Here is a 17,544-nt window from a genome sequence, read left to right as displayed (position 1 = left end):
TTCAATTTTGATCATTTTAGGTCAAACCGTTCTTGTCTGTGCCTCACATAATGCAGGTCTATGGTCACCTCCTAAAAGAGCATACACAGAGAAGTCCAAATTAAACAATCCCCCATCGTGAGAAAACTAACAGTATTTATATCATTTTTACCTCTTGTATACCACTACGTCCGACTGATCCGAGGGCGGGCGTGCGTTTCCTGTTGTGACATTCGCGCGTTCTGGCTTTAGTCTGCGCAAGCGCGGAAAGTGCCGGAATTGGATCTCTCGCGCGTGGAGGTCTCTCATTGTTTACACAGAAATTTGGGAAGTGTTACCTTTCACTGTGAAGATCTAAACATATTTAGACGTACAGGACATCGCAATGGAAGAAGATTTCGATATATTAACAGGCAACGTTGAATTTTTCTCACAACCATATTTATTTGAACCATAATACACTGATCAAGAATGTGATACCACTTCCGGCACTTTCCGCGCTTGCGCAGACTAAAGCCAGAACGCGCGAATGTCACAACAGGAAACACGCACCCGCGCCCTCGGATAAATCGGACGTAGTGGTGTACAAGAAGAAAAAAACTATATAAATACTGTTCGTTTTCTCACACAAACCGCTCGTTTCGTGTCTTAGGCCATCAGTGTGTACTTACGATGGGGGATTGTTTAATTTGGACTTCTCTGTGTATGCTCTTTGAGGTGGTGACCATAGACCTGCATTATGTGAGCCACAGACAAGAACGGTTTGACCTAAAATGATCAAAATTGAAGAAATACTCCTACATCTCGGATGCCCATGAGGTAAGCTAAAACATATCAAAAATTGTATTTCAACGTGAACTATCCCTTTAAGTACAGAGTAATATTAAACTTACTATAGGATTCGAATTAGGTTTGGTTTAGGGTTAATTGTATGTAATTATCTATAATTTACAGTTAATGATAAATCTTTATTTTCTATTGCGCCTTTAAATGTACATCTCATCTTTACAATAAGTTTTCCTTTGTTAATAACCATGAGCAATACATTTGTTACTGTATTTGTTAATCTTTGTTAAGATTAGTTAATACAAATTCAGCTGTTCATTGTTTCTTCATGTCACTTCACACTATACAGTGCATATATTTTAATTTAATGTAGTAAATGTTTAATGTTAACTAATGTAACCTTATTTGTAAAGTGTTACCGTTATTACTAGTAACTTCATGTAACCAGTGACGAGGACACTAAAATAAAGTGCCCTTTTATTTTACATTAAAACTAAAATTACAATATTTATGGGCGTTTTATTTCATTTAAAATGTTAAACCATAGAGCCTATTTGGACAAAAAAAAACTGTTTACAAATACATAATTATAAGTGTATAATTATAAGACCCAAGCTTGTTGAGTTTGTGTGGAGCAGCATTTACTGAGAACCGAGCCACTCTGAGACAATGAAAACATCAGATCATGAGTGGAACATGTAAAGTCCTGCATATTGTGATTTCACCTTATTTCGATTAAATCGCAGACAGTCTAAAAAAAAGGCCAACAAACATCATAAAAGAGGTCAATTATGTCTTCTGAAACCATAAAAAAGATTTCTTTGGGGAACACTGAAATTTAAGTTGTTATTCACTAAATATTTTGCTTGCCAATCTTCACATTCCTCACCACTTTAACTGAATGGTAAAGAGCAGCTTGGACAGTCAGATATAAATATCTTTGTATTCGACAGAAACAAGAAAGTCATGAGGGTGAGTAAATGATGACAGCATTTTCATTCATGTGTGAACTACTTTATCAATGGAGTCAGCACAGAGATGTTGACTATGTCAGGAAAATAAGGGTAGTGTATGATTCTGTTTCATGTGAGGATGTAACGTTTCATTAAAAAGGGCGTTGCATTTCTCAGAACCTAATGCAGACACCTTTGAAGAAAAGCAGAACGGTCATATCCCCCAAGAAGATTACATAGTCGTCCAACAACATTACATTGACACAGGAGCTGTGAAAACTTTCCACAGACTGCCACGCTCTTTGCTCAATTGGCAGGGATGTAAAAATACCAGCAGTAGCTTAGCAGGAGTTTTTTAGTCAACATAATACCACCCGGTCACCTCCCTGTGGCAAAATATGTCATGGTAGATGTAACTCTACCCTACTGCATTCTCTGAGAACAGAGGAGTGAATGAAATCTTGCTGGACGTTTCCTACCACGGCTGACTGAAAGACCCGGAGGCAGTCGGAACTGTTGAAACTTTACCACCCATGTAATATGTTCAGATTATCATCACTGTCATCATAATCATTATCTTAATTGCTAATCAACGTCGTTGGAACATGCCATTGCGAAAATTTTATTTGGGCTAGACAGTCTGTCAAACATACTTTCCCATTAAAAGCAAACGTCAAACCCTATTAGTAACTCGCAATTTGTAACGTAATCCATACATGCTTCTCACCCTGTTGTTCAGAGGCTAAAGGGATAGTTCACTTAAAAATGAAAATGTGTCATCCTAATACTCACCCTCATGTTGTTCCAAACCTGTATATACTTTAGTGAAAATTACATTTTTTGAAAAGGTTTTTGTTTAATCAAATATTTTTTTCTCACAGAGCTTTTATAATACTTATGGTGCTTTTGCATCATTTTTAATGCTTTAAAGTTCAGTTTCTTGTAACTGCAAGGCAGTTTATTCTTCAAAATGTATTCTGGTGTTCAACAAAATAAATATTTTCCCCCAGCACACAGTTAAAGCAAGTAAATAAATTGCCAAAATGTACAAAGTTAGTGACATCAAATCCTAAAATGGTAAAAGTAGTACTACAGATATTCTCTATACCGTATTTTGACGTATCTGAATGAAACTGATTGAATTATGACATGATAAATAAAAATTAATACGGTAAAATATTTTTTAAGAAATTAGACATGCATGGATAATTTGTATAAGATTTCAGAAATGCAGTTATTTTAGTTCATGCAGACTTATTAGATTTATAAACGTATGTTTACAAGACCTGCACACATTTTCCACCATTTTCCCAGTATTTTCAGTACAACCGTTCACAGAAAGTATTATTGTTTTTCCACACCAGCCTATTGCTGGTAATAATTCATTTCTGGTCAAATGAAAAACAAAACAACCTGTGGCTGCTGGTTGTTTTGTTTTTCCATTTCGTTCAGATGTTCTTTTTTGGATTCAAGTGGGCAGCTCAAGGACAGAATAAGCTGAAGCTTATAATAGTGTTTTGCCATTTAGTATAGTATTTAAGTTTATTGCCATATCAGCATCACTGGGTATTATATTTGCCATTTAGTAAAATTCTGGCTAAAGACCCGTTCACACCAAGGATGATAACTAGAACAATCATGATAAAGATATTTTTGTAAAGAAGTTTGAAATATATTCAATATATTTAGATTGATTTTTTTAAATCTTTCTAAATATAAAAGAATAGCAGAGTCCACACCACAACTATAACAATAACGGCAAGTTAGAATAACTTTCAGAGTATTTTTTACCAACTAAGTTTATGAAAACTCTGAAACTTAGAGGATATTCTTATATTACCATGACCTTTTATATACCAAAAGCTCAAGGGAAAGTTGATTTCTCAATTCATCACCCCTTTAAATGAACGAAATTTTGCTGACCGAGATTCAAAGATCCGAGCCAGTAAAATGATCCAAACTTCCCACTACTAGAATTAACCCCCATAGCAGATCGAGACAGGCGGAGCTAGGGAAGGTTGAGGGTTTTTGAAAGTGTGTTGGAGACTGCTAACAGCAACACTACTGGTATTTGTTTGAATGTTGAAGCTGCTGATGCAACAGCAACCAATCAGTTGTGCTACGTTTATAGATAATGAGGTGATCGCTACCAAATTAGTTAAAGATCATCTAGTTTCATGCCAAAACTAGGTAATTAACCCTAAATGCATTTGTAAGTCAAATATTTTAACTCCGATTCTAGTCCAAATCATGTGATTTGAACACTTTATACAATGACAGAAAGCATTCATGGTCTAAAGCTCCCACAAACCCCCATTTTTCAGCAGCAAGAATAAATGAAAGGGACAAAACCACACACACACACACACACTTCTCTGCCTCCAGTGCAGACACTTTCTGGGCCACAGCCAATCCCTTAGGTTGGAAATAACTACTAATTATAACTTACAGAGGAAAGGTGTCAGTGCTAGTACTTGAAACCGTAAGTATCCTGAAAATATGCGTTTGGCGAAACATGTTCCGACAAGACTCAAAGTAATGCACGCAAGAGTTCAAAAAGTAGATCGGCTCTCAAAGAAAGATGTTGCAAAACACGTCGACTGATGACAGACTGGTGGGGGGAGACAAACCATGTTCTTTCAGCTCGACTGAACAGTCGACATGCAAAATACTGTCTCAACCGCAAAGCCTTCCGAGAACGCACTTTGTTTGGATTCTTTGTGAATTACGGAACAAAATTATTAACAACCAACCCAAAAGCTTTACTAAAATTAAATTTCAAACTGATATCTGCTTCCTATAACAACATGAATTATATATGGAGCCATGTATGTGAAAACCCCCATCTCTTTTTTTTAAAACCCATCCCCCAATCTATGCAGCATCTCCTCGCACCCATGCCCTTCTTCCTACGCCCCTGCAGCAGGTCAGATACATGCTGACAGCACTCATAATGAGAGGGCTCATCTATAACCTTGACATATTTGACATGTGACAGCCATCAACAGTGCCTTTAATCTAGTCTACTGCCTAGTAGAGTGCCAAACGTAGCCTTTGATTTAAAAAGAGTAGAAGAAACACCATTCTGTTATCAAATTGGATGTTTTGTTATAGTTATATTGTTAAAGCTTTCGGAGCAAGGGCGTTGCCATCTTGCAATACCACAATGAGTGTTAAAATTAGCATAACTGTACTTTTTAACGCACTTGTTTTGAAAATGGAGGAAGATTAATTTAAATGGGCTGTTGAGCCCATAAGAAGTCAAATTGTTTATGCATGTGAGCCAATACGTCAAGGGGACTTAGCACTTGTAGTGTTACGGGTGGAAGAAGAGAGCCCGCTGGTTCGAGGTGAAGAGCAGGTTGGAAACACTACCTGGTGTAAGTGTGGATGGTATATGCCGATGGACACCATGTCAGAGTCCATCTGCTGTCAGGAGGCTGACGTAGACCACGCATTGCGTAGTCACTCCTGCATCACCATGGTGCATACATTCAGCATACCATGCTGGGAGGTGGACGTGGTGGGGGTGGCAATGCTTTCTCTTAAAGAGGTCTCTTAAAGACGAGGAAACAATGGAGCGTCCTGTCATAACATCAAGCTGTCTAGTGTCTACATCACAAATTTTGATTGTGGTGCAATGAGGTGCAGCGTGATATAAACAAACAACACTTCAGAGTACAATATCATTCATGTTGCATCTTATTGTTATGTCAGACCTTTCAGACATATTTGAATTACACAGACTCGTTCACCAGTAGGGGTGTGTAACATATTTTATGTTCACCTACGAATACAACTGGTTTACCTCATGATAATATTCCAATAAGCAATTTGGCTTATTATCTCAACAGTTTTTTCAAGTTCATCTTCCTCCATTTCAAAACAAGTGTGTGTTAAAAAAGTAAAGAATTGCTTATATTAATTCACTGGCCAACAGAGCAAACAACCCCCGTGACGTCACACACTGTTGTATTGAAGGTGGCGTCCTTGCCCCAAAAGCTATAACAGTACAAATCTTTTTTTAATGGTTATATTAACCGTGTTTGTATTTTTTATTATTAAAGTGGAAATCCGTTTACTAAATAATAAAAACTTGACTGTATGCTTCCACTTCCACTAAAAATGCCTGATAGATAATGGAGAATCACAATTTCTGTTCCAAAACCTATTGAGCTGCATTGCTTTCTATTACCTACATAGACAGCTTCATTTTAAAACGGCATCCTAACTGCAATGTAACCTCAAAAATTGTGATTTACAACAGATTACAATAATGTTAACATATTGCTAAGCTAAATCACAACAATCTAATAAGTAGAACAATATATTTTGGCGTGAACATCCCCTTAAGATTCCATATTAAATCAATCCATTCCATTTTATACAAATTACCATGTATTTTAGTCTCTCTCTCTCTCTCTCTCTCTCTCTCTCTCTCTCTCTCTCTCTCTCTCTCTCTCTCTCTCTCTCTCTCTCTCTCTCTCTCTCTCTCTCTCTCTCTCTCTCTCTCTCTCTCTCTCTCTCTCTCTCTTTCTCTATAGATACAGTAAAATTATTATATAAATACAACATATAGTATATAGCTATGCTAATATTTCTTAAATATATACATGTATGTGTGTGTATTCAAATATACATAACTATGCACAGTACATATAAGCACAAACTTTTATTTTGGATGTGATTCATCGTTTGACAGCCCGAGTCCAATGTTGTTTTGCAATGTTGAGGATGAGTAAATGACAATTTCATTTTGGTGACCTATCGCTTTAAGGTACAAGAATAGGATTCCATATTAAATCCATCGATTGTATACACAGACACTGCTGCAGACATACATGTGACTATGTAGCATCTCGCTTTTGTTTACAACGTGAACAACTGTCACCCGCCACCCATGGTTTACTTAGATCTCATATGGCAAATGAAGCGGAGTGTCCATTATTTTCCTCTGTCGAAGCTGGCACCCTGAAGTGACAGTCTGAGACGCTTGCAACTAGGATGCACTGAGAAGGAAAAAAAGCATTTTAAAACAATAGAAAACTGCAATTGGATTCCCCCATCCCCCAAATCATGCAGCTGTACATAACTAAATATTGGGGGAAATATATCACTTTTTAATTACATTGAACATATTTATAAATATTTTTCACTTGTCGCAAATCAATTTTGGATTGTCACAAGAAAATAACTTGAAAGGCAGCTTCACTTTGCCTCACCGGCACGTCATCCTCAATAAACCCGTCTCCGGCACGACGACTCCGATCTTTCAAATATTCATATTCTTGTGTAATCGACGCGCCATCCTCAATAAACCCGTCTCTTGCGTGATACCCAGAAATTTTGAATATTCTGATCTAATATGATTTCTGACCATAAGGTTGCCAGAATAATAATCATACACGGTTTGATAATAGGCCAGAGGAGAACTGGCATCGACTGAGTCTGGTTTCTCCCAAGGTTTATTTTTCTCCATCATGCACTGGTGGAGTTTTGGTTCCTTGCCTCTGTCGCCTTTGGCTTGCTCAGTTGGGGACACTAAAATTATGATCAAAGTTATTTAACTAAATATACAAATAAAATGTATTAATTAGGTCTTATTTAATTCTATAAACTATAATACAGATCTACCAACATTGTCGCTATATGATAAATTAAAATATGCTGATAACATCACTGTTTTCTCCAGTACGACTGTACAGCCAAATCTAATTTTGTTGCAATATTATCCTGTTTGACACTGTGAAGCTGCTTTGAAACAATCGTCATTGTAAAAGCACTATATAAATAAAGTTGATTGATTGATAGGCAGCTTAATTATGTATCTTTTTTTAACAAAAATCATGCTTGGATCATGATACATCAACAGATGACTAGGTTTTAGAACGGAGCTGCACTCTGAGTACATGCTTACTAGCTGCTAGGCTAAAGAACTTTGACAGTGGACAGAAAATCTTGAGAGGTCAGATTGCTCTACATAATGTTGTATCAGATAACCTTCCATGATGCTTATCACCTGTCTGGGTCTGATTTCAATCTATTAAAATGTCTGTTTAATTGTCCGCTTTTTCCATTTTACAAACCTAGCTAAACCGTGTTTTACAGCTAGGCAGCTATTACAGCAATTCAAGCTAACTATTCATCTCAGGGGTGCAGCATTTTTTGCATGCAAGAGTAATTATCTCAAAATACTGGGCATTTACAATTCGGAAAGCTCGTAAAATCTTCATCAAGCATAGGTCATGCGTGATAGTTACTGAAGGGTGAGGGTATTTGTATAATTTGGAAATCTCATGAGGTAGATTCCACTAAACCTTGGCCTAACATGTGCGCGAGGCTAACAAGTAGAGCAGCATGCAAACGGCTGAGGACGCCTAGTGTTTACAGGGTCAGCCAAGATAACCAACAGACAAAAATCACTACAACCACAGGATTTCCTCATTTTATGTCACTCGAGGCTGCTTCATAGCGCTGCATGGCCAGCAAGAGCTTCCGGTGACCCTTGAGAAGTGGAAACTATGATGCAAAACACAAGCCCATCCACTGAAAGAGAAAGCAAACCAAAACCGCTGAACCTGCGAAATCACTTCATTTTCAGTGTCTACACTAAATAAACTGAAAAAAAGATGTATGCTCTGTTCGCTCTTCATTTGAGACTAAAAAGTAACACTGCATGCTAGACGTTCCTACAGCTGGTGTTTATAGTCCTTTTAAAATGGCTTTGAATGTCACATCCAATTAGAATTGAGAGTCGGAATGGTTTTGGAAGTCATATTTTTAGTCTTTACTTAATGTTGGGTTCAGGTCACACTGCAGCTCAGAGGTGCATGTGGTAGCATTCTGATAGGATGGTCTACTGTTCCAATGCATCAAAGCTCAAGGGCACAGACCAAAAATACACACACACACACAAAGTATTCAGGCTCATAAATCAGGAAGCAGCACAGAGTAAGGCCAAGTGATAACTGTGTGCATGCAGCATTACAGTCGGTCAGCAATGTCAGAGGACACTGGCCGATCTGCACTGCTACTAAAGTTGCAGTGCCGTTTGTTATCTCATAAAACTACCCTATATTTTATTAGGAAGAGTTCACAGAAAATTAAAATTCTGTCCTCATTTACTCACCCTCACATAATTTCTTCGGCAAAACACAATACAAGATATTTTTGAAAAACATCTCAATGTATTTTTGTCCATATGAAATCCAGTGTTGTTTTGTACCCTACTTTCATTGAATGAGTGAAAAGAAAACAGTTGAAACATTCTACAAAATATCAACTTTTTGCCTTTTGCCGTGTCACTTTTTAAATAAATACATAAATAAGGAAGAACCATCGGGTTCCATATTATTTAGATCCGTTTTCAAATGAACCTGTATTTAAAGGGAAAGTTCACTAAAAAAAACTATTAAAATCACACCTGTAGAACTTTCTTTCTTCTGTGGAACACAAACTATGTTTTGAAAAATGTCAGTTTTGTTTTTTCATTCAATGAAAGGCAATGTTGTCCAATGATGTTTTGCAATGTTGAAGGAATCATTTTTGGTGAATTATCCCCTTAGAGTTTGGGTAAGTGCTCTCTCGTAATCGTTGATATTTCAAATCATCAAAACAAACACGCCCCTACCCCAAAAAGGCTCTCTGCCCTATTTTGATAGCTCCGCCCCACACATACATAACCCAGGCAACAACTATGGCAGAATCTGTGTTACTAATCCAGGTCGAATATTCAATGAAAAAGTCACCCCTTCCATCACAAATGGTTAATGTCCGTTATGTGCGACTCGTGTGTTTTGAATATTGACGTCCACTGAGCCTCTCTTCTCACCATAGACACGCCCCTTACCTGCTGATTGGCTACAAGTTTATTATTCCACTCGGCCCGAGTTCTTTTTCTAAAATGGTTTTGAAATAAAACTTACCCCACCTTTAATGTAATAGAACTGGTTTCCAAACGATATCAATTTTGTTTAACTGATTTAGTTTAAATCAAAAATATATAGCAAAAAATGTACTCACAAATCTGACAACAGCTCAAGAGTCAACTCTTTGCTTGAGTTGGTAATATATAGTTATATCAACTAAAACTTAATATCAAGAACATTTAGGTAACCAAATACACATGAACTAGGGGTGGACGACCTAAAACATACACTTTTCACAATGTTGAAGTAGTCTATTTAAAGCTACACTGTGTGATATTTTCCCCCATCTAGTGGTGAAAAGGTATATGACCATCCAGTGAATATTAGTTTCTGTTCCTCTCAATTCTGATTTCGTTTTAACTCCTACAGTGGCCGATTTAGTCCAAGATTAACATGGCAATCCCCCTCTTCACATTCGACACGGTGCCATCGAGTGTTAAAACGCGAAAGGCGAAGCTTGAATTTACGAGTATGTCCCTCTTTGGCTAATGTACTTTCAAGATGGAGGAGCAACATGGCGACCAGCATTCGAACCCCTCACCCGTATGTATTTTCAATGGCATATTATAAACTTACGAGAATACTTTATTACTTGAAAGAAGTAATTATACATTAATGAGCACATATTTTTGAAAGAACTAAGTGTTTTTAGCTAAGAATAAACTATAAAAGTTACACAGTATAGCTTTAAATCATTCAGATAAGAGAGAGAGAGAGAGAGAGAGAGAGAGAGAGAGAGAGAGAGAGAGAGAGAGAGAGAGAGAGAGAGAGAGAGAGAGAGAGAGAGAAATACATGGTAATTTGTATAAAATGGAATGTATTGATTTAATATGGAATCTTAAAGGGATGTTCACACCAAAATACAGGGAGTGCAGAATTATTAGGCAAGTTGTATTTTTGAGGATTCATTTTATTATTGAACAACAACCATGTTCTCAATGAACACAAAAAACTCATTAATATCAAAGCTGAATATTTTTGGAAGTTTTAGTTTTTAGTTAGAGAAATATATATATATTTATATTTAGTAAATGGGGTCCAATGTTGTTTTGGGAATAGTAAAAAAATCTCTAAGGTAAAAGAATCGGGTTACATTAAAATACACACGCTGCAGCAAGCTGTGTAGCATTTTGCTTTTGTTTACAACATGCTCAACGTTCACCTGCCACCAATGATTTAGATCTCAAATGACAAATGAAACTGAGGCTGTCTGTTATTTTTCACTGCTGAAGCTGGTGTACAGGCAGACTGATTTAGATGCTCGCCAAACAAGAAATTGGATGCATTGAGAGAAGGATAGACAGAGAGAATGGCGACAGAGCGTAGGCATCAAACAGCTGCCGTACGAGCCCTCTTCACACCGTACATCAGAGCGGCAAAGAGCTAGAACTCTGAGTCAGCACTTCCATGCAAATCTGGCCTTAGTCTGAGCGGAGTGCAGCAATTCTTCATCTACAGTGTACAAGGAGGGTCTCAGAGCACCATGCACTGCAGCATTGGCTATCTGGCCACTTCTGAGTGTCATCTCGAATAACAGACCTCTATTAGCGAAACACAACCCTAAACATATGTCTAGAATGCATTACAACACATATACAATGACAAAAACATTCTCTCTTTCCATATGTGTGTGTGCATACTACAGCTTCAGGCATGGGCGGGTGTCTAAGTGTATAATGTTAGCACTAAATAAGATGTTCCTGTTTGACTGTGCTGGAGGGTGTGCTGGAATGAGGGACCAGAGTGGGAATGGAGACGCATGATGAAGAAGAGGTGAATTCTTTGGCTTTAAACCATACTATTACAGCCGAGCAATCCGAGCCAAGCCCTCCGCAGGAGAAACATCATGTGACAGGGAGGAACAATGCATCCAGATCTGCATTGCTGAGGCGTTATTTTGGGAGTTTGGCATTGGTCTTACACCTCAGTGTGGAGCAGCTCAATTTCTGTCAAGCCTTGCATTTTAGCAGGATACGCAATGGACTGTGAAATACTGTCACATGTCCAATGACCTTACTTTCAATTTCATAAAATAACAAAATGATTACCATATTCACACACCATGGTATTTACACTGCATGCCAAGGAAATTCAAATAATACCAGTTTTTTGGAAGTGAAAAAAAGCCTACATCATTTTCACTGGTCAATATGGACATTGACCCAATGTGATTTAGGGTTTTGAAACATAAAGAGGGAATACCTGTTTAATCATGTGGGAAACCCCATCAAACCATTCCCCAAGCTTCCTCCAATCTTCTACGGCCAGTAAAGGGAAAACGACTGAAAAGCTGAAGTATGCGAGCATCTTTGCCAAGTGGCCCTAGATCCATTTCAGTGAAAAGCCCAGGGAGTCTGCATGAAATCACTCTTTCACAATTTAAGAAATAATCAGAACAACATAATATGGCTCTAGGTCACTGCTGGTCTAGACTTGGTTGGCAATGGAAGGGAAGAAAAGGGAATGTGAATGAATCATTCATTATGTGTCTCCTAAGGTTGTGCATACATTTCTCTGGAGGACTGGGACATTCCAGGGGGTTTCGCATATAATTGTAGCTTAGCGGCCTTTTCCCAACATACATGTGATTCTCATTATGTTGTAGTACATTGTGACGGCCTCAAGGCTCCAATTACAATCCATCAACACTGAATGTGGAATACTCATCACTGCCCTTACCTAAACCATCAGTGGTTGATGTGTCCTCAGTAATTGTGTTTATGAACTTCCCTCAGACGCTGAGGAAAACCAGAGCAACAGCCCAATTTATCCCCTCATTCCCTCAGTAACAAAGTTAAACCGGACTTCCAGTTTCCTTTTTTAAATATGAACGGCGTAAAATGTGTTAGCGTGTCACAAAACGGCAAGACACAAGTCTCTTGTGAAGCTAACTTTGGCCTTGGTGACAACAAACTGTGACTTTGGTCTCAGTTCCAATGACTGTCACATTGAAATGTGAATGAAAGAGTGAGTGTGTGCTAATGAGCTCATGACTGAGTGACCTATCCAGTCGGTCTTTAAATAGTCAAGTCCACAAAGGGGACAAACACAATGCACAGCCGTTTCCCCGTATGACATCATGTGTCCAGTGGCTCAGTGGAGTTTCCTGACGCTGCCCTACTGAGACTCCCCACAGGAAACGGGCACTTACACTTTTTTTTTCTTTTTTTTTCGCATAAGCACACATGCACAATGACGCACAATAACTCAAATCAATGATCTCAAAAACGTCCTGGCCTGTGCGCGACAACACAGACCAGCACTGTCACCTCAATGAGGGCCTAAGTTGCTTCAAGGCGAGTTTGATTTGCATTTTCATTCAAATAAAAGGACCAGAGGATTGTAAACAAGACAACAAACTAAGCAGGGACTGTGCTGTGAATTGGCACTGCATTCAGACGATGGTCAACGAATCTTAACCCATGCTGTTTGTCGCATTCTATTCGTTTCTCAGAAAGTTACATAATATGACAGTTAGTCAAGCCAAACGTTTTCCAGAGATATAGAAGGCTGTTCATTCTACTCCATTTTAAACTAACAATTAGATAATTTACAGATACAGCATGAACTCTGTCCCCATAACAGTTGGCCTATTTACCTTAAAAGTGCACTTAGCAGGTTTATGTTTACATACAGAATCTTATTCATTTCAATAGATTCTGGGCGCAATGCTAACACATATGGGCCTGTGTACATGACGCTTGTTTACTAATTGCATGATGATCCACACCATCAATTTTAATTATACTGTTGACTTGGGTTACATTAGGCAAGGCAAGATTATTTATATAGCACATTTCATACATGGTAATTCAAAGTGCTTCATAATAAAATAATTTAAAAATGTGTAAAAAGTTTCATAAAAATACAACAAATGAAAAAGAAGAAATAAAAAGGTATATGAGGGTCATATTGGGTTTGAAGTACGTAGTGTTTTTTGTGATTTGCAAAGTACCATATATATATATATATATATATATATATATATATATATATATATATATATATATACACATAAACGTGTGTGTGTGTGTGTGTGTGTGTGTGTGTGTGTGTGTGTGTGTGTGTGTGTGTTATTGATTGTTCTGGATTCTTCATCATTAGTTAAAACTTCACAATTTAGCAAACCAATTGAGTGCACCTTTAGCTACTTCCTTAAAATTATATACAAGTGTTAAGCCATCGAGAAAGAACATAGCCTACATGCTATTCTGCTGGTGAAAATGCACAGAGGCCATTAATAAATTAGTTTGTTTATCTATAGCCCAAAACGAAAGCCCAAGCACTGTATACACCTTGTTTTAGCAGCAAGCAGGGGACTCATTAAGGTGAGCTTCACATTCCACATTCATGCACAAACCAGTCTAGCGCGATGATGTCATCTTCATTTCTGTTCCCCCCTCAAAAACAACTCAATATGCTTTCCCGTACAGCAACTTTATCTGTTAAGCAGCTGGCTAACGTCAGACTATAAAACAATAGTTTGTTTGCCTCTCGCGTCACAGTAAATCGCCAAACAACTGACGTGTGGGACGCGTGAAAGACAAGGCGTGCAATGCATGAAGTGTCTTACCCCAGTCTAGGAACTCCAGAACGTTTTTCTCTCTTCTGAGGGGAGAATTATTGCACTCATCATAAAGGCAGACAAGAACATCCAACAAGGTCTCCACGCTAAAGCACTGGCCGCTGGACTGAGACGGGCCATCTAGAATCAGTTTCTCCAGCTTCTTCAAACGCACCTCTCCAGACATGGTTTCAAATGGTGCTGATGCCTCACAGTATGGTCAGTATTTGCTCCCACTGTAGCCAATGGGACCGGCCAGTGGCACACTTGAGTGATCGCTCCGGAAAAACTTAAAGGATCAAAAAATATAGTCAAGCTTAAGGGGGTCAATCATGGTCCCTCTCGCACCGATGCGTCCATATCAATCCACAACATCATGAATTCGCAGTCCTTATGTGCAGAGAACTTACAGCCATCGACCCTGCCCTGGCCGGTGGATTTGACGTATTTAACCTAGGCTTATGTATTCCCGATTTCACCTTCTCCTTTGAAGGACACTTCTCACAAAAGAGGTCACCAAAGAAGTTTAAAGCAATCCCCTGAGATATGGTGATATCTGTGGTTATCCATAATGCAGTAACAAAAGCGCATCAGCAGCACGGGATCTGCATTGCTACAAAGCCCCATATGCCCCTCCTCTGGCAGGACTGCGAAAGCCTTAGCAAGCTGTTTTCCCTTTAAATTCCTCTCTTCGTATTATATACAAAACGCTGGCGAAGAGAGCAAGCCTTGGGTTCGAAAACTGTTACGCGATATGCACTTGTAGAGGGAAGCTTTGCGGCGAGGGGCTGAAAATATGCGTCCTCGTTCATGTCGCTGGAGGACTCTGCTCTGCTGCCTGCCTTCCCCTGCTCTGCTCCCGGTAGCCGTGTGTGTGTGTGCGTGTGTGTGTCTCTCTCACTCACACACACACACACACTCACAGCTCGCTCCTGCTGCTGCAGGCAAAACCCGACATCATCATGGCGACCGTCACGGCATCTGCTGCGGGGAATGGAGGGATATGCTGGAGGGAAACTGTAGAGTAGTGTATACTAGGGAAGTGTGCGAATTATCCGCCAATTATTCACTGACCTTCAGGGAGTCGACCTTTTTCGAGGGATTTCTGTCAGTAATTTGCCGTTGAGGGTCGTTTCGCTTAAATTATCTTTTAGCGCAGTGCGCTATTTTTTTAACAATTACAAAACATCCGAGTTTTGTTATTTCCTTGTGGTAAATAAATAAAGTAGGCTAATAAATGCAGGACTTTTTTGTTGACTTGCGTCTGAAGGTGACGGGGAAGAGCTTGACAAAACGTACTGTTGCTATGGTTACCTCTGAAGGCGAAAGCGACTTCTGTTCCTTGCTTGGCGTCTATTTATCGCACTTTTACTAACTTTTACAATGCCTTTACGTGTGCATTGTGTAAGAATACATAGTATTACATACATAGGTTTGAGTTCCTTTGGGGGGCCTTATAGCATGGATGAGTCCTGTAGAGTTTAACTCCAACCATGACCAAAACTCACCTGCCTGTAGCCTTCTAGTAATCCTGAAGACATTGGGCGCGTTCATCTCACTAGTCCACTAGTCAGGGCACTGATTAGGACATAAGTCAATGGGCTGACTCCCTCTTCAGTGCCCTGACTACTGAACTAGGCTACTGAGAGGATTGAGACGCGCCCATTGATTAGCTGGCCTGGTTCAGGTGTGTTTGATTAGGGTTGGAGCTAAACTCTGCAGGACAGTGGCCCTCTGGGACCAAGTTTTTGTCCATGCCTGATATAGAGAGGTTATGCGCCCCTTTATAGTTTTTAAATAATTATTCTTATGCACAAATTATAAATTAGCCTAAATAAAAAACACACTACTCAAACGTACAACAAATAAATGCAATACTTTGCAAAAGCAAGCATGGTAAAAGTGTCTCATTCAAACTGTAATTAATTGAATATTAATGAGAATGTATCTCAAAGAATCATGTTTTTGGTGAAGGTCTCTGGTACAGAAACTTTGGTATTCTTATGAAAAATGAGCACGTTCGCCCTCTTGTGTCCAATACTTTGCATTGCAATTGGAATGGGAAATTTAATCAAGAGCGTCTCTGACATTTATTTGTCCGTGCTTATTTTACTTTTCTAAAGTATAGCAGCTTGTAAATCTTACCTTCAAGTTTGGCTCTTTTCTGTTTTTTCTTCAAAACTGGCTAAAGTTGTGGGACTATGTCTACAAATAAAAATATTACAAATGAGCAAATATATTAGTATTTTCATAATATATAGGTTTTTTCTCTTTAAACAAGCGAAATGTTTAGTTCGATGGAGAAGGAAAGCAAAATATATTTGTCACATCAAAACGAAAATGTCAGAGAACAGCTGTTCACGTGTAAGCGTTTGACGTTCGAAAACGTTTCATCGTGTCTTTTCAAGGTGGCGTATTTCATAAACATTCTTCAATAAGTCTGAATCTGACAAATTCCACACCAAGCCTAATAAGGTGCTAATCGAGTCTTTCATGTCAAAACATTTGATGTTAAAACCAAACTGCGACAGGATGTGGAATTTAAACAGGAAGTTAACATTTAATTATTTACTTCTTTTGAACATGACAGTTTTGCACGTTTTGGGATAGATAGATAGATAGATAGATAGATAGATAGATAGATAGATAGATAGATAGATAGATAGATAGATAGATAGATAGATAGATAGATAGATAGATAGATAGATAGATAGATAGATAGATAGATAGATAGATAGATAGATAGATAGATAGATAGATAGATAATTAAAAATTATATATAGCCCTACATATGGTAGGCTACTTATGTTTATTGTTTAAAAATGATCATGTTTAAAAGAAATTAATAATTGAACGTTAACTTCCTGTTCAACATTTCCTATAAACATACGTCTATAAACTTGCTTGAGGATATTTATTGTTTAAATATTCGTATGGATCTTAATTTATGTATCATTGTTCTTAATCACTGACAGAAATAACACTGACTTTTCAACGCAGCAATATTTATAGTCGTTACCAATATGGCGTCGCCATAGAATGTTTGTTGTTTTATCAAACCGAGGCGGGATGAGTTTGAATAGCGCTGTCTTTCGTATGTAGTAGTGAGGTGTTAATTAGCGCGTGTTTTGTTGATTGGCGTGTACCTCTATCCTTTGATTAAGGATATGCTACCTGTGAGAATTAGATGGTACTTAGGTTGACAAAAGGGCTTCAAAATAATCGACAAGGGAAGGACAGAAGACTGACAGAAATCACACAAGGGCCCTGGACTTCAGCATGCTCATGCACCATGTGTATTGTACAAAATGAGTCAAGCAAGCACCTAGACTGA

The 17,544-nt window shown here is 38.3% G+C and overlaps 2 protein-coding genes across 6 annotated transcripts in view; one reads left to right on the top strand and one right to left on the bottom strand.

The window, feature by feature from the left end:
- Positions 1 to 15,227, bottom strand: part of cdc42bpab (CDC42 binding protein kinase alpha (DMPK-like) b) — an 82,106-nt gene extending 66,879 nt beyond the window's left edge. For 2 of the 5 annotated variants that reach the window (XM_067417805.1, XM_067417804.1), the window contains exon 1: positions 14,220 to 15,226. In XM_067417805.1, coding sequence (XP_067273906.1) covers positions 14,220 to 14,397 — 178 coding nt within the window. In that variant the 5' untranslated portion in view covers positions 14,398 to 15,226. Of the gene's footprint in view, positions 1 to 14,219 lie in introns of all 5 variants that reach the window. The other 3 variants (XM_067417803.1, XM_067417806.1, XM_067417807.1) reach the window with 3 other exon arrangements.
- The window catches only part of lft1 (lefty1), a 7,994-nt gene continuing 4,314 nt past the window's right edge, over positions 13,865 to 17,544 (top strand). The window contains exon 1 of the mRNA XM_067417810.1: positions 13,865 to 13,974. The gene's annotated coding sequence lies outside the window, so the exon portion shown is untranslated. The remainder of the gene's footprint in view (positions 13,975 to 17,544) is intronic.

This window comes from Pseudorasbora parva, chromosome 15 (assembly GCF_024679245.1).
Source record: "Pseudorasbora parva isolate DD20220531a chromosome 15, ASM2467924v1, whole genome shotgun sequence".
Taxonomy (NCBI): domain Eukaryota; kingdom Metazoa; phylum Chordata; class Actinopteri; order Cypriniformes; family Gobionidae; genus Pseudorasbora; species Pseudorasbora parva.
The sequence above is the reverse complement of the archived record's forward strand: the minus strand, read 5'-3'. Positions and strand labels throughout refer to the sequence as shown.